Below are 17,503 nucleotides of genomic sequence, written 5' to 3' on the forward strand. Positions count from 1 at the left end.
CTCTTGTGAAAGAGGTTAATCTCACACACACCGCAGGGATTTGTGCCTTTGCAACGCGGCTGCTGTCTCCCAGTTTAATTGCGAACACTAGGTATTTTGCAGGGTTTGGTCTTTTGTACCAGAAGCTTTACATGTGCTAAAGGCTCCTGGGAAGCGTTTTGTGGCTTACAGTGAAAGACGGCATTAAGACTCAGCGTACTGTAAACCTCCCAGCTGAGCTTCTACTCCACAGTGCCCATTGCTGAACAGTCCTGCACCGAACTGCTCAAGAAAGTTTCTCTTCTAGCTGTGCATTGCCCGTATCTGGTAATTAAGAATAATTACTTTAAATAATCTTCTGTAATCTGTTATATTTTGCTTTCTGAAGCTTGTACTGTAAAATGTCATTCGCACGTAATCTGCTATCAGTCCACACAACACGTAAAACTACTTAAGGTTTAACGGGTGTGAATTTGAGTTGCTCTGGTTGACAAGAAGGATTGAGTGTGGCATGGGCTTTGAGGCATCTTTATGATGTTTGGAAAATTCATTGCCTGAAAAACCCTTGCACAGCAAAGTTGTGTTGGTTTTTTTTTTTAAAATAGAGCTCTTGTTCGCTCCAGTGAGAAAGCAGGGTTTATTTTAGGTGTCTGCCGGCTGTAAAAGCTACGTGAATGCCACACTGCAGCTCAACATTTTTGCAAATCCTCCAAGTAACCCGATGAATCCTGGGTTTGCTTGAAGTTTTTGTCTAAGTCCTGAAGTAGAAACCAAACATAACCTTATCTTCCAGGGCTTGGGGCAAGCACGGCGTTAACGGCTGTGTACAAATCCACTACATTAACAAGCTCTCGCCAGATACACCGTGGTGGGCTTCGGCACACATCTAGCAGTGCCGCACTGACGACAAATCAAGCAGAGTATTTTCTGTGAACATGTTTGTTTTAGCTATTTTATCAACACTACCAGATCTTGAGTTTTCTTTCACACTCTAGCACCTGTGGTCACAGATGACTTAAAAAACAAAAACATTTTCACTAAGCGTTTGGGTATCTAACAACCGTGAGTCAATGCATTTTAAGAGCTCAGAAATCAAATACCAAATTCAGAAATACTATATTTAAAAGGACTTGTGCCTTCCAGGATTTGCTATGTGACTCTTGCAGACTTGTGATATGCATTTTCCCCCCAAGCAACAATAAAAAAAATTAAATTGCAATAGTCTGCATTAATTCCACACAATCCATAATGGCATATTTGTATTAAAATTAAAGGACTGATCTAACCCCAGCAGGACCAGGATTGTCATAATCTATTATGCTATACAGCAACAAGTTTAAGAAAAAAAATAATAAATTCCACATATTTCCTTGTATGCTTCCTACACTAACAGGGCCATATTAGTACGTCTGCTATTTAACTTTATTCTCTTTTATCCCTGTATCAAGTGGGATACAACCATGCACTTTTCCCGAAGTAACTCTGAATACCTGTCCCAACAGGCAATCTTTCAATCTCCCAAGAAGTTAGAAAATTGACATCACCATCATTTAAAAGAACAAACCAAAGTAAAACAAACAAAAAACCCCCCAAACCAGAAAAAGCCCCAGCCCCAACTCCAAATTCCCCAGTTACACTGAGCCCATTCTGCTCTGTTCAAGCTGGCAGAGGCCCGAAGTGTTTTCAAGGGTGTGCTGGGTTTATTTTGCTAAACTCGCCCCAAGGTCAGACCTTGCATGAATGGACCTACATGAATCATTCTTTCCGCCTGCTTTCCCACTCTGGAGTATCAGTGTGCTTGATTACGGTAATTAGCATTAGGCTTTCATTCCAGCATATTCTACCATTACCGTCTCCTGAACCAGCACAAGCAGTTATTCTTCTCTTCAGTTATTAAATAAAGCCTCAGTGACAGAATAACTTCAGCAGCAAATATATTTGTTACATACTTTTGTTAGTTCTTATCTGTAGTTCGGATTAACTGTTAAGTACCACTACAGCTTCAAGTGTAGCCACCCAGACCTCTCACTCCAGACCTTACAAGCAGCCATCGCTGGAAGAATGATGAGAACAAAACAGAATGACAAGCAAAACTATTTCCTTCCACTTAAAAAAAAATCATCCCACTTGAACTATTATGTTATAGCAAACTTTAATATGCAACCAACTGAGAAAGAGCTAGCATCACTTAGTTCTATACAGGCAATGAACCCAGCAAAGGTCAGCAGAAATCAGCTGGGCTCGTAGCGTTCGGATTCATCAACACAGAGCAACTACTGCAGTCCGTTTGGGAGCTCTAAACAGAAAGTGCATCATTTCCATTTAATAAATGATCAAATACGTACAAGTTACACATAAAACCAGGAAAAAAACCTTATGGAAAGCAAAGCAAAAAGCCCCGTTCCCTTCGCTGGCATCTCTGGTTCCTGCCTTCTCCGCCAACATACGTGGAGTTCCTGGGGTAACTGAACCCGGCCCCAGGTCTGCAGAGCCCTTCGTGCTCTGCCATCCCCAGCCCGCAGCACACAAGGAGAAGCCTCGCAGGCCACCCCAGAAATTACTACTCCGAGGGGGTACTATGCATTCAAGTGGGATCACAGCAACGCACTCGGGCATTTGCCGGCTGCCCAACAGAGTCAACGAGACAACTTTTACTGGAATTCCTCCCTCAGCAGAATTCCTTCTCGAGTATCCTAACCTTTAACAGGACATGTATTTGCTCAAATACAAAAGCTCCTTAAATTTAAAAGTCAGCCTTAACTCAAACAATACCTGGATAATGGATTGCAGACCAATTATTTCTCACCCTTCTTGTGTTACAGTTCCAAGCCAACACTGAAAAATGCATTTTTGCTGCTCTGCTAGAGACTAGTGGGTGAACTAATGTTGAAGCCAGCAGATGAAGGAAAAACTGTAATAAAAGCTTTTTTAAAATACTGGAATCAGTCCATCGTCAATTATCTGTTTAGCCACGTAATTTATCTACGATTCTAAAAGCAGCAAGTGCTTGGATTAACACTGGCAGAGTTGGGTAGATGATGACATTGACTGCTCTAGGAGCTGGACAAGCGAGTTCAAGTGATTAAATACATTCAGCTCCTCTAGTTACACTAATGACCCATTATCTTTTAATCTCAGGCAAGGGGTAGATCAACTGTGATCCCACACACAACCGCAGCACTCAGTGATGTGGTTACAAGCATAACACTGAGAGCAGTGAGTAAGTTATTCCATGTCTGTTCCTGAACCGTGCTTGCTGGTCGAAGGCAACGCTGTCCCTGCAGCAAGCCTCCTTTCCCACCATGGGCAAACAGTGTCCAGTTGTAAGCCAGCTCAACCAAGGAAAAGCAGCTGTCAGCTACCAGAAACTTAATTAAGTCTTAAAACCACTTTCTATCAAGTCATTAAGGCCAACTCTAAGCAGATGTTTTGGGTCATTCCCCTACCCCTATAAATATCACTAGGAGGAGGAACCATCAATTACATGATGGTTCCCAGCCTTCTCTTACTGTAACTGTGGGTATAAACCAAGCTGGGTTTCTTCCCCAGAGCACAGCCTTGAGCTACAATTCCCTTCCCAGCACTGTGCTGACAGCGCACCAGCATCACCCCTGCACGTAGCCGCTGCAGCACCCTTCGGGGCTGCGCACCCCCAAACCAGCCCAGCAAATGCCAGCCCTGCTCATCTGGGTCCCCCAGAAAACGCAAGAAAAAACAGGGGAAAAAAGGGTGGCTAGCACACCTAGCTTTTTATGTGACCACATGAGAAAGATGCCCTAAGCGCACCCTTCTGGATTTGCATTTATCTGTCCTTATCTTTAATACTGAAGAACTTAACAGTTCAATGGGAGCCCCGGCCTCTTTAGGGCAGGGCTCAGCATCAGCTGGTCCCAGTCACCTGGGCAATCAGATCTCTACCCCTTGCCATTTAAGACTGATCAAACCACAGAGGGAAGTAACCTGCTTTCAAGAAAAAAACAGATCATTCCTCGATTTCATGGGCATATTTGACACAGCTGCAAGGGATGGGCTCAACACCATCAGCTGTACCTGCACAGATGCAGTGACCTCGCAGGGGGCTAAAGGCAAAAGCAAGTTCTGGTGAGTGAGTCAAGTCCCATTCCAAAGCAGGACTGCATGATTGTTATTTTCCTTATTGCCAAATCCATATTTTTTCAAGTTTATCCCTTGACAATACTGTCACAAGCCACCTTCAGCCTTCCTTTCTGCCCCACGCCAGGCGTTCAGCCACACCACGGTGCCTCCCGCTCAGCTCAGCCCAGTCTGGCAGCTCCAATCACACCGACTGCTTCATTATTTTCCCTCTAGCAGTGACGCTTCAGCTTCGGGTCCCACAAACGCAACATTAAGGAACTCTGCCTTCACTTAACCTGGAGCAACGACACTCAAGGCAGGCTTTGGAGAAGAAGCTGCACCCTTCTAGGGTCCCCCCAGCAGACAGCAAAGCATCGCTCGCTGAGGCTCCCAGGGCAGCGACACATCTCTGCCCTGTTAGAGCTAGTGAGAGGTCTGGGGAGAAATTGTTTCCTGTAGTAGCTTAGCACAGAGTAGAGAAAGCCAACCTACTAATGACTGAATAATTTTTTTTCAACCCCTACACAGAGGAATTTGTGTTTTATAAGCAGCCAGCCAGCCTCTGGCACCCAGAACTGAATGTGGGTGGCTTTGGATGCTGGGAATCCCAAACAGCAACCTATAAATTCCCAACGTAACCAGTCCAGATAGGATGCTTGCAGAGCTGGACAGCCCAAACACCCTGTGGCACATCGGTCCTCAGCCCCCCTCGGGCACAGAAGTGGGGTGCAGCAAACCCACATCCCCCGGGAAGCCCATCGCACCCAGAGCATGTCAGCATCTCGGGCTCGCAGCTGGATGCGGGAGTCCCAGAGTCTGGTCCCGCCTCCCGGCAGAATTTCTGCTTTTCAAAATATGTTTGTAATTTAATGGCATTTTAATATAAAACAAATAAAATGTAAAAAAAAAAAAAAAAAGCAGCACTTTGAAGGAAGCAGAAGTCAGCCAAAAGCCTCAACAATTAGGCTACAGCAAGAGGCTCCCGCCCTCCTGCAGCGACCCAGCCCGGGACGCTGGGAGCCCCCAGCCCCCTTGCCTGGGTTTCGAGCTGGAAAGAACAGATTTACTGGTTAGACAATTAAACTAACTAGACAATTACAGAATAAAAGCGAGCACGGCAGCACACCAGCCACACTCGGTGCTCTGCAAAGAAGGCAGGGTTGCACGGACCCACCGCCAAGCAAAGCCCTGGCTCCCCAGGGAGCCCTCCAGCAGCCCCTTCCTGCACCCCCACGGCCAGGAGCTGCAGCAGGAGCTAACTCTTCCCCAATTTTAACATTTTGAGGTATTATTTGCAAAGCCAGTGAGGTCTCTTCTCGTGTTAAGAGACTAGAGCCCAAGCAGAGCACCCTACACCACATTCACGTTCCCAGCGAGTTGTTTATCACCCTCTGGTAGCAGCCGGTAGCGTAGAGCACATCGGAGCATCACTCCTCTCTTCAGTGGGAGCAGAATTAAAAAAGGATCCAATTTAAAAGGCTGCCACACTCAGTCACATGAAATAACACCCTACGACTGCTACTTGCGTTACAGCTCCTTGTGATCCAAAGCCTGATGAGAATCATCCCCACACCTCCCAGGTTGCTGAATCAAACAAGGAATTTGGCAAGCCACCTGCCTAGGCAAAAGCAGACTTTGTTATTTCTTGTTTAATGTTAAACCAAACTTTTTTCAAAGTAACAGGAAAACAGACTCCCTCCGCTAAATTAAGATGTTCACCTTCACAACAGCAACATTTTTGCAGTCACCGAGAGGCAGTTTTGTGTTTTGTTGTGCTACATCCCACATTACTGGGGGAAGAAAGAGGACTTCCCTGTGCCCAGGAGGCGTAGGCTGAGCCCCAGAAGCCGAGTGCCTGCCCTACAGCGCGGACACCCCGGCTGTGTGCGGACGCCTGGCCGACCCCGACAGCACGGCCAGCCCCGCCGGCTGCTGCTCCCTCCACCGCCCCGGCCTTTCCTGGGCCGGGTCTTCCCTCCTCTCCATCTGTCTCCTCCTGCTACTCCTCCAAAAAAGCCTTCGCTGGAACACTTGGTAAGGGACAGCCCAAAGTGAAAACAGAGACATAAAGCTGTGTAGTAGGCGCATTTGAACTCAAAGACAAACCAAGTCTCTTTAAAAACACGCTCTCTTCCATAATTATTTCTTTAAAACTCAGGGTACATGTTTTCCCTTTTCCATCACAGCTTTGGCAGATGAATGAAGAGACGGCAAACAGCTTGTACGCGTTACGGCAATATTTTTAAGCTAAAGCTCCTTTCAAAGCCTTTCAATGCCCTCAGTGCTCGTCCCAGCGCCCCAGCAGCAGCTGCCCAGGGGAGCCCAGCAATCCCACGCAGCCTCCCCGCGCCGGGGGAAGGCAGGGCAGCTTCGGGTGTCCGGCCCTCTCCCAGGGCAGCCCGATGGCGATGGAAACACCGATGCCCACGGGAACGTGCCCAGCACCTCATCCATCACGCAGCCGATCTCTCCACCTCGCTGCGCTCCTTCCTGCACAGGGGGATGATTTGTTTTCACGTATATCTACACACAAAGCCTGTTTCAAGCTAGCCGCGGTGTCTTAGCAAAGAAGTTTCCAGAATACATCTTTTGTGAGGTTCAGTACAAGGGTGAGGGCACTTACTACCAGCTCACGGGGACCCTACAACGCAGCAGCCTGCGCGGAGGGACTTCTTGCTGACTTTATTCGTGCCTTCCTAAAAAAACCCCAATAGCCTGTGAACTCGGTCCAGGGCACGAATCCAAGCCCTCTGTAGTGCTGAGCACTAAAAAAAAAAACCAACTTTGAAAGCGGATCTTTATGAATTCACATCCAAAACAAAAAAATAAAAAGCATGGAGAATGCGATCTGCCCGGCGTTAAGGCAGGGAAAAGCGGCTGAAAGGGCGCTGCGTTCGGAAGGGAACGCTTATTTGCCTGTATATAGAAGCGTATAGATTGAAAGAGAGCCCAAACGCTGCTGCCCGTCGGTCCCCGGTCCCAGCGACCCGAGCCCGGTCCCGTCCCCGCCGGCGCGGCCCCGCTCCCCGCCGCCGCCCATCACCTGCCGCCGGTCCCCGCTCCGCTCCCTCCCCCGGCCCCGGCTCACCCTGGAGATGGTCAGCGGGGCACTGAAGTCTTTCCCGCCCACCAAGCGAAAACCCCACGGAGAAGGACCACGCAGGACCACCGAGTGGGACATAACGGCGGCGGGACGCTCCCTGCCCACGGGCGGTTGTGGCTGCGGCTCCCACTCGCGACCGGCGACCGAACCACTTCGCGCGGCTCCTAATCCCCGGGACGGGTCGGTCCCGCCTCCCCGCCACGCCCCGCGTGGCGGGGCGTGGCGGGGAGGCGGGACCGACCCGTCCCGATCGTCGTGGGGGGGAGCTTTAGCAGAGATTTTCCCCTGGCCGTTGTCACCAGTGGGGTTCGGAGCGAGCGCTGGCAGTAGGAAAGTGAAGCGTCTGCCTTTGGTGAGGTCGAAGCCTTTGCTTCCCGCGCCTTCCTCCTCTGGAGTGGAAGGAAAATGATGTAATAAGTCGGTAAACGTGAAGTCACGACCGCTGGATTCGCCACAGGCAGGGTGACGGTCGTTTTAGTTAATGTTAGTAGTTAGCAGTATGTTCGTTAGTTTTAGTAGGCACGGAGGTGTTGGGTTGACGGTTGGACTAGACGATCCCAGAGGTCTTTGCCAACCTTAATGATTCTATGATTCTGTGTTGAAGGAGAAAAGAGAAAATGGCAAGAAAATAATCACGTTGGGTTTAAAGCACTTTGGGAATCACTTGGCCAATGCACCCCAGATTCGCCCTGTCTTTGCAGGGGGCTCTGGGGCGGCACCAGGCATCGCAGAGCATCCCCACTTCCCGAATCGGTGCCCATCACAGCACCCAGAAGATGTCCGTGCTGCAAAGGGTGTTTAAAGCGATGGCTTGTAGGCATGCAGCGGTAGCTCGGAGGTGGGATGGGTGGGCAGCACAGCTGCTCAGCGTCTTCCCCCGAAAGCTGAGAGCAAAACTCAAAATGCCTGGGCTTGGAAAACTCCCTCTCTTCCTGGAAAGGGCTGGGTTGGAATATCCCACTTCAAAAAAGGGCCTAACAAAGGATTCATTGTTTGAAAAGTCCCATTTCATCAAGTTACCTTCTCGTTGCTCCGTTTCTGTGACTCTGATTTATGTGCCATTTGCTGTGAAGTCTTTTTGCACGCATTTGCTCGTGACACAGGAAGGTTCGTGTGACCGTCTCACCGCCGTGCCCGTGTTATCCGGGAGGCTTTGGTCCGGGACGGGGGTGGGAGCTGAGACTTTTAAACACGCTGCCGAGCTGTGCTGCAGCCTTGTGATTTAGCAACGTGAATACAGTGAGCGTTCTGTGTTACGAAGCCAAAACACAATAACCTTTGTTTGCTTTGCTAGAAAGGTGCCTCCAGAGGAGCAGTTCAGCTGCAGCTGGTACCAGCAGAGCTCTCACCCGTGCTCTTTGTTCCACGCGTGCGCGTGCCTCCACCGGGAGAGGCTATAAAAGCTGACTTTTGTCTGTGCAACTGGTGATGAATCATTCCTGTATGATATCACCGAGCCTGCAGAAGTCTGGGAGTAGGCTGGCCTGAGGTTTCCTTGCTTGCGTTAGAAAATCCACCCAGCCAAACACCGAAATTTGTCTTGCAGAGAGCTGGAGGACGAGTTTATGTCCCACCTCTCCTGCTCTCGCTGTTCGGTGACAAGGAGCACTGCCCCGAAGGACTGAGCTAAAGATGTGCACAAATGCGGTGTGTTGGCGCTGGCATCTCCCTCTTCGGAGGGGAAAGAAAAAAGATCTTTTCTGTAAAAGAAATGAAGTTTGCTGGAAAATAGCAACAATAAAAACAGAGAAAATGAAAGGAGCAGAGAAAAAAATGGAGACAGCAGCTCTGTGGAGTCGAACATTTTCCACTGGCGTTCATCAGGGCTTCATTACCGGGTGGTTTCTAAATTGCACTCGGGCTGTGAGTGGCAGGCTCTGCTGCGCAGCAAACCGCCGGGGTTTTCAAAGTAATTGCTGGCATAGGAAATAGATGATCAAAACACAGAAATCCCCACTATTAAAGTATTCATTTCAAAAGCTGATGGGAAAGCTGCTGGCTCCAAGGCACTTTCTCTTCAAGGCCTTTTGAATGCTCAGCCTGGGTTACCCCTCATGTAACTTATGGCTTGTCAAAACTTAACCCAAGTAAAATACAATTAGAATTAGCCAAATTGGTATAAACTTGTGGGTGTGCTTATTCCAAATGAGGCTACATTCCAAAATACATTAAACTGAGCTGAAGTAGAGGCAGTTTTACTCGGAATAAAAGTATCTGCAGTTGAATTGCTCCTGATGGAAAGCCTCCACGTGCAGAGCAGCCCTCAGATTTCAGAACTGCATCAGGAATTCATTTGGCACCCCTCTATCAGCGATAGATGTTTTTTTCCCAGGATCTGGGGAGTAAGAACATTAGCTAAAGAACTCCACATTTCACAGGTGTCTCATTTTCCTCCAGTTGCTCGCACACCTTTCCGCACGTGCTTTCTTTGAGCAAAGCCAACACAATTTTGCAGCCTGCAGAGAACCCAGTCGCGCTCTCACTTCAATCAACCGAAGTAGGCTCATAAATGTCTTTTTTTTGTCTTTGATAACTTGAGAATTTTTAAATTACATTTGAAGTCATTTCCAAAAACTAACTGGAGTTCTACTTCTGGAACAGAAATCAACAGAACCAACAGAAGATGGTATGAACCTTGCTGTGGGAGCAAGCCTTAACACCCAGCTAAAATACAGTATCTCCAACATGCTCGTTCTTCTGCCGAGTGCTGAAACCCTACAGCGAGCTCTAACAAAGACCACACATTATTCAAAAGAGAGGTCAAACGTGTTCATGAATTCAATCTCATCACTCCATTCACTTTATCTCCCCCCCCCCCAATATTTTCCTCGGTGTTTGTTTCCAGTATTTTTCCACCCCAAAGTCTTATCACCTCTTTGTTTCTTTTTTGAATATTCCATTCTGGCTCTCCTTTGCCGCTGGTGACACTCTCGGTTTCCTTCCTCTGTTATCACAGACCGACTGGGCAAACTACGGATATCCATCTCTGTGTCCCATTTTGAATGAGCATTCAGGTTTTCCATTTGCCACCCTCCCAATGTCTAGCAGAGGTCCCGTGCTTATCTGGGAGGCCTGATATTGACCCCGCGATGCTCTTTTTGAACATCTGCCCACATGAGGGTGATTTCAAGCATCGTTACGGCTTGATAGCTCTTCTCCAGGTCAGGAGATTTTCTTGCTCTACAAATTGCCTTCTTCTGGACTATGGCTTTTTCTCCTTAGAGCGATTTCGGGAGGCTGAAGTTAGCCATGAGTCCTCTATAGCAGCAGGCTGGGCCTAGCGGAAGTAGAAATGAGATCCTCTGATATTTTCACATCAGTTTAAGGGTGGTAAGTTGATGTATGGGTTGTTACGAACGTTTTCTTCAGTGTTTTCCTTCTTATTAGAAGTTAGTCATTCATAAATTGCTTGGTAGACACCAAGTCATTCATAAATTGCTTGGTAGATTTGATTATCAGTCAGTGATCAATTGCTGTCCTCTTTGCACTGCCCCCAGGCCCTTCATGAAAGATTTTATTTTTAGACTGTGAAAAAAACCCAACCTGATAAACCTTGTAACTTCAATAAATGACTACATTTGTCAGAGAGGTCTGCAAAAGGCTTGCTAAGCCAAAGCTTCTTTGTTTTTCAGAGTTTAAGGTAGAATTCAGCCCCTCTATAGATGGATGGGGTTTTTTATGTGAGAGCCTAAAAATCTCTACCCGTACAACTCTGCTTGCTAGAGCAGGGGCATCTCTCTTGGCTGCATACAGCTCAACTTGACAAGTTGCTCAGCGTATCATCATGCACTTTCTGCTTTAGTCCTGGCAGGCACGGCTTGGGTTTTGAAGTGGCTTCATGAGATTCATGTGGCACTTATGACTCCCTTAAACCAGCAGCATCTTCTTGTAGAACCACCAAACGTTTGAGGAGTCCCCAGCATGACTGCTGGCACCTCTGTTATCTGGTAGTTACGCTGGCTACCTCTCCGTTCCTAGCCGGAATATGTTTCACTGCACGATTAACTATTCAACGAGGATCTGTAGCTGGGAATGTGCTGGGAATTACAGTTTTCACTCATCCATCAGTCATGCCTAATTTACCTTCTAGAAAGGGCACATTTGGAAACGCTAATCCAGTACATTGATGGAATGGCGTCTGAAGAAGACGAAGTTAACAGTCAGACATTTTTTGGCCGAAGACATGGATTAAAAGGGCATCTGAAGTGTGGGAAGGTGATTATTTGGTACTAGTACCAATGATTAAACTGCAAGAAGTTTTAATAAGGCTTCATTCGGCAGGTCCCTGCTTCATATAGAAAGCTCTTGAGAAAAGCATTAACTGAACTTCTCTTGCATTCACATGCCTTTGGGTGAAGAGAGGTCTGTAATTCCTTTATATTACAAAGACGCCTCTCCTGCGTAACGCAGAGATGACCTTTATCAATAGCCGCTTCTCAGCGGAGTCCACGCGATGCCCGTCCCCCTCCCCTGGTCCTTCTCCTGCCACCTGAATCCTTGGACGTCCCCCCGAGCCAGGCTGTGTGCCGGCGCTGGGCACGGCGCAGCTACAAGCGGGAGGGGACCCGGAGCAAGGCAGCCAAGTGGCGGAGGGGACTGGTGACTAACCAGCCCAAAGACATCCTTTGCACGCAAGAAAGTGCAACTCCCCATATTGCTCATTGAAGTAGCAAACTCCAATATGATGAAAAGTTCATTTTGAAGTAACATTCATCAAGTTCAGAAATACTTCTTGCAGCTTATTTACCCAGACGTTCCAGATGGATGACCTCTCTGAAAGAGCGTTTATTGCACTGACGTCTAACGTAGCAAACGTAAAATCCCAAACTCCAGTTAATTTTATCACATGAGAATTTAAATACTTCTATCATTAAGGTAAGGAAAATATTTTTATAGCCCCTCTGTTTCAACTCACGATGGTTACCCAAGGCATGAGATCTTTCCCTTTCAGTGTAGCTGCTGTTGGAAATATTTTAAACTAATGTACATATATGTTTCATAGGATGCACTTTTTAAATCCATAAAAGCATCCGTATTTAATTTTATATGAAGGTGGGAATCTACGATAGGTCCTTGGCTGCAGCGTGGAACAATCAATAACGGCCCTTTGGACCATTTGTGAACAGTTTAATACAGACCTTCGACACTTAAATGTAGCTTTAAGCACCAAACTAGATGTTACCTCGTGGGCTGGGTTTCACATTCAGCGGCTCATGCTTTGTGTTTGAAACTCATTTGTTGTGAATGTTGAGTTCTATGTTCTAAGGCTGGTTGTTCCTCTTAGTATTTGTGATTGGAAACGGTCCCTGGAAGTGATGCTGATCCCAGGAATTCAAAATTCTTGTGGGAGTAAAGACTCCAAGCAATGTTTCGTGGCATTTGTGCGCTTTGCCCTCCCAGTAGTCAGCGTTTCTCAGAGTATAACCTCTTTTCCTTTCTTACATTCATCAGTAGTCCCTGACAGTTTCATCTTAATTTCCATTTCCATTGCCTAAATGAGTCCTTTCTGGTGCCTTCCTAACCCGATGGGATTCATGTACAACAGATTCTTAAGGGTTTCAGTTTATTTCTTTACTTAATAGTTAAAAAAATCCAAAATATCCAAAAAACCAACGTCCTGTGAAAACAGTTAATTTTGAAACTCCTTATTTGGATTGAGCCCAGGCAAATCTCAACCCTATGGCAGATTTAACAGCAGGTTTCCAAAGGATTACTTAATTTATAGGCTTTGCAGGATCTCTCAGATCTGAGTTATTATTTTGCCTTTTGAAAGGTCCTTGGCGGATGCCCAAGTGTTGGGAGCTGTCATTCTGAATTCTATTGAATGCATTTGTTTGTCTAAATCATTTCTAAAAGGTTTATCTCGTGGATCTAAGCGTCCCTCAGAGAAAAATCCAGCTGTGATAGAAATCATTAGGATAATGAAAGAAATCGCGTGGGTCCAGTAGAATTTCTTATTCTGTAATCGCCTTCAGGTGGAGCAGACTGCTGCCTCCCAAGGCTTTCTAGCCTTGTAGGATTGCTGCGGAGAAAACTGTACGCAAGGAGCTGTACTGTGCAAGGTCAGTTCTATCTTTCATTCTCTTAAACACCGTGCAGCAGATGCAGATTCACAGTAAGGACCAAGGTAAATCCTTTGTTTTTGTAAAATATATTCAGAGGGTGAAAAGCAGCAGGGCCCGACCCAACACGCAGTCTATTCTTGTGTTCTGGCAAATATTAACGAGACAATTTTTACACATTATTCTAATCCTTGCTCATCAGACCAGCCATTTACCAGAACGTCATAGGGCTGGGGTTTTGCAGCCCACTGAACAGCAAGGATAAATCCCTACCTCACAAGCACTGCAGACTAAACAGGAGATAAGAGCCGGCGGATGGATTTCCCAAGGGGGAACATCAGGAAGCAATGACACAGCGTGGTCGGCTCGTGTCGGAGCACAGCAGCAGCCTGGTCTTGATGAAGGGCAGCTTCAAGGAAGGCTGTGGAGGAGAAGGACAAGGCAGCTCATCGGGGCTCATGGAAAGCTCACAAAATGTTCCATCGTACTGTTTACAAATGAAATACAGTCCTTCTATATTCACTGCTCCCTATCAGTTCTGCTGAAAAATGAACTGGCTCCGTGTTCACCCCGTTCTCAGTCCCACTTTCCATCTCAGGCGGCAGAGCAAACAGATGAGCAAATGCCTGTTAGCTCGGGTCTAATCTTACTCCCAATCGCTGATCCCCAGACTGAGACTAACCCATGACAAGCCTGGCAAGGACGAAGCGGGCAGCTGGGGACCCTGCCGCTGCCGGGGCCGTCCCGCTGCCTGGCCACCACCAGCGGCCGCACCGGAGGAGATGCTCGGTTCCTCTTCATTTCACCCGTGAGGTTGCAAGCCTGGAATATATCGAGCAGATGTAAGGAGCTGGTCTGTTTGCTTTGGGGGTGCATGACCTCCTCCTGACGGCTTCAGCTGCTGCCCTGGTGCTGACAGCGAGGGCAGGATTAACCCCGGCTCTTCCTCTACGTGAGCTGTAACCTCTTTGCAGGCACGGCAATGTGGCCGATGAGCAGCAGTGGAGAAAATAAGAAGAAATATTGGCATAATATTGTAAGCAGAAGATGAGATTACAAGTGATCTGCTTTTTCTGCAAGGCTAATTGTTCCCATTATGGGATTAAACTGATTGATTTCCCGTCAGAAATGGTGCCTGGAAGAACAAAGTCAAAACCTCTGGTATAATGTGAGTCACTTCACCAAACAGCTAAACACTAAGCTTTTGTATTTTTTTCTGGTGAAATCATGACAGATGTCAGCTGTTGGTATATTCTGCAAACGAATTTGGTACATTTTTAGTATCATTATTTCATACAGTAGAAACCAAGCGATTGTACCTATTCAGCAGAGGAAGTCCCCAGCTGTTCTTTGGGATTTCAGCATTTATCGCCCCAACTCTTGACTCCGTTGATAGCGATGCTTCCTTTTTTGGGTGTTGTACAGCTCCAGAATGCAGACAACTGGAGAAAATTAAGCTGAATGTTCCCAATTTATGCAGGTCAAGGAAAGTTTGCCTTTTATCGTTCAGAGATAAGTACAGCAAACTGTTTTTGAAAGGCTGAGTTCCACAGATGCCGGGATTAAGCCTCAGTAATCACAAAGGTTTCTGTAGGTGGGTTTCACCGACGCGTCCCCATTCATTTCAGAATGTCCCAGAGCCTTACACTGATAGGGACAGAGGGACAAACTACGCTAAAAAATGGGGGGGATAAGCCTTGTGATACCTTATCCCTGTGCATTCTGCCAGAATTCAGTTAGCCCAGTTCATCAGCTGCTCTCTCGCCCCGTGCTAAGGCATTCACGCTGTGCCGAGGGTATGCGATACGCTGGCCAGGGAGAACCTGGAGCGAGCAGTCCTCATCCAGAGCAAAGTATAAACTGCATTCATGGCGAGGGCAAAGCAACGCCGATAAAATTGCTGAGGGCATGAGAACAGGATGTCAGGCACACACTTAGCTCAGTACTTGGCGTAGATGCTTTCTCCCTCCACGCAGGCTGTTCTTCATCGCTTACAGGACTTTTGCAGAAGTTATCGATGGAGGCACCAGCATCTTCACACCACAGGTGAAAAACCACTAATACACAGTCGCAACATCACTTCTTATTGCCTTGGGGGAACTGAAGGAAACATCCCCTAGAATTAAATGGAAAATGCAGCGCATATTTGGTGGTGTTTATCCTGGATGCGAGAGGCGTGTTTAACAATTTGAACTCTCCCAATTTCCTGAGTTCATCGGATTGCTGGAGGAGGATTTCCAAAAATCTTTCGAAAAATATTTTGCTTGAACTTTGAGGTGAAATGCTATGAGATGCTCAAGCTAGACACAAGAATAAGCATTCATCATCCATGAGCATTAAATGAAGAAACTCCGCAACAATAACACCAAATGAAGAAGCTCCCTACGGATGTCGTGGGCTTCAGCTCAGCCCTCATTTTTTGGTTACTGTAAAGAGACAAATGGACTAAGCCTCCCAGGGCCAGGGCCAGGGCCTGCAGGCCAGAATTAAGATGCTTTGGTGTCCAAATCCTGCCATTTCTGGGAGTGAATCTCCTGGGCACCAAGTGAGACCAAAAGCAGGCGAATAACATGCAAATATAATTTCCAAGATCGCCATAACAATTCAAGATTGATCTTCTGAGTTAGTATGTCTCTTGTCTTATTTCTCTTTTCATATTCCCTAAGTTTGCATTTGTGCACCCAGATTACACAAATGTAAGAGCACAAATTCAGAAACCCTGAATACAGGCAGTAACTTTACCAAGTAGGCAAAAAATAAAAGTAATTGCCAGTATTTGTATTCTAGCACATAAGCAGGGATTCATAAATGCTTGCAGGAATGTAACATATCAACCTCCTTAAACAGCCGTATCCTGTTTCTTTTGTTTTCTTCTCTGCTTTTGCAGTGACTGTTGCTACAACACCATCCATCAGTGCTCCTTTCATCTGTCAGGCCCTACAGCCGCCCGCCTACAGCTCCGTACCTGCCCCCTCAGGTCTGAGCTGTCTGGATTTCCCCCGTCTTTGTCGTTCTGGATGCCCATCCTTTTCTGCCGGAGCCATGTGGGCGATGAAGTTATCCCCTCCGGTTCTGCAGCACCCTTCCCGTACCTGCTTGGCTGGTTGCATGAATAGGTTTCAGTCAAACAAGATTAGTTTTAACAGGTTTCGTCGTAGGGCGTTCTTACTAGGGACTGAAACGACGGTTAAGATGGGCATGGTCTAGGCTGAGACCGAGAACGCGATGGCTGCAGTCAGAGGACAACACGCATCGACGTCCCTGTTCAGAGAAGGCCAAGCACATCTTTGTCCATCCCTTTCCTCTGGTATCGTTAGGTTCTTGACACATAATTACGTGGCTAATAAGCTGCAGGCTCCTGCCACTGACGATGCTCCTCTGATCTCTTCAGAGCATTGTGCTAGGTTACCTTCTGGAGCGTATTCCTTGAAGAAACTACTTCTGCACAAATGGTAATTTCCTTTTCTTTTTCCCTTCATTCCAAGCATGCAGTTACTTGGACATGGAAAAGCTGAGCCTGAAACAAACGTTTAAAATATTTTGAAGGATTTGTCATTACTCAGAGAAATAGGTCTGACATTTACTGGAGCGCAAGGAAGCAGAGAGAAAGAAACGTGTCACTCAGAAACTGCATCGGCCAGGCCAAAGTTCTGCCTGCGGCTGCATCTGGGCAACTCATTTAGGTTGAGAGAGCTGCGTAGCATGATTTGGAGTAGAATTTGCCCCCAGAGTTTAAACAAAATAAACAATATTTAAGAACCTGCAAGGCTGTTAGGTGATATTGTACAAAAACGTGTCTAACAGCATTGAAAACTTTGATCCAATATTCAGTGACGTCAACAGAAAAGCTCCCACCAGTGACGGTGGGAATGTCATTCCACCGAGCGGCTTGGCCGTTATCCCGAGGGTTTAGTGGGCATTAGGATAATCAGCGCTTCCACCTAATACAGAGTCGGATCTCGCTATTTCTTTTTTAACACATGCAGCTCCTTGTGTTTCTCAGCCTTCCTCCGGCTTTCTTAGGAAAGGGTATGACCTGACTGTGGACTAAAAATATCTCATGTTCTGAAAAAATAACAAAAACCACTTACAATTTAAGGAACATGGAAAGCAAATGTTACGAACATTTGAAGTATTTGTCTGCCTCAAGCACAGTATTACATTATGGTAATGAACCAATATCTGAACTTTAATTTATGATTAGGAAAATACCTCCCATCTGCCTCTCTGACTGAGGCATTTGAGGGCCTTTTGCAAACCTCAT

The 17,503-nt window shown here is 46.8% G+C and overlaps 1 protein-coding gene across 1 annotated transcript in view; it reads right to left on the reverse strand.

Moving 5' to 3' along the window:
• Positions 1-7,363, reverse strand: part of PDLIM4 (PDZ and LIM domain 4) — a 54,616-nt gene extending 47,253 nt beyond the window's left edge. Inside the window, exon 1 of the mRNA XM_072872552.1 lies at positions 7,163-7,363. Within this exon, the coding sequence (XP_072728653.1) occupies positions 7,163-7,255 (93 nt within the window). The 5' untranslated portion in view covers positions 7,256-7,363. The remainder of the gene's footprint in view (positions 1-7,162) is intronic.
• Between the last annotated feature and the right edge of the window lie 10,140 nt (positions 7,364-17,503).

Source organism: Ciconia boyciana, chromosome 9 (assembly GCF_034638445.1).
Source record: "Ciconia boyciana chromosome 9, ASM3463844v1, whole genome shotgun sequence".
Classification (NCBI taxonomy): Eukaryota; Metazoa; Chordata; class Aves; order Ciconiiformes; family Ciconiidae; genus Ciconia; species Ciconia boyciana.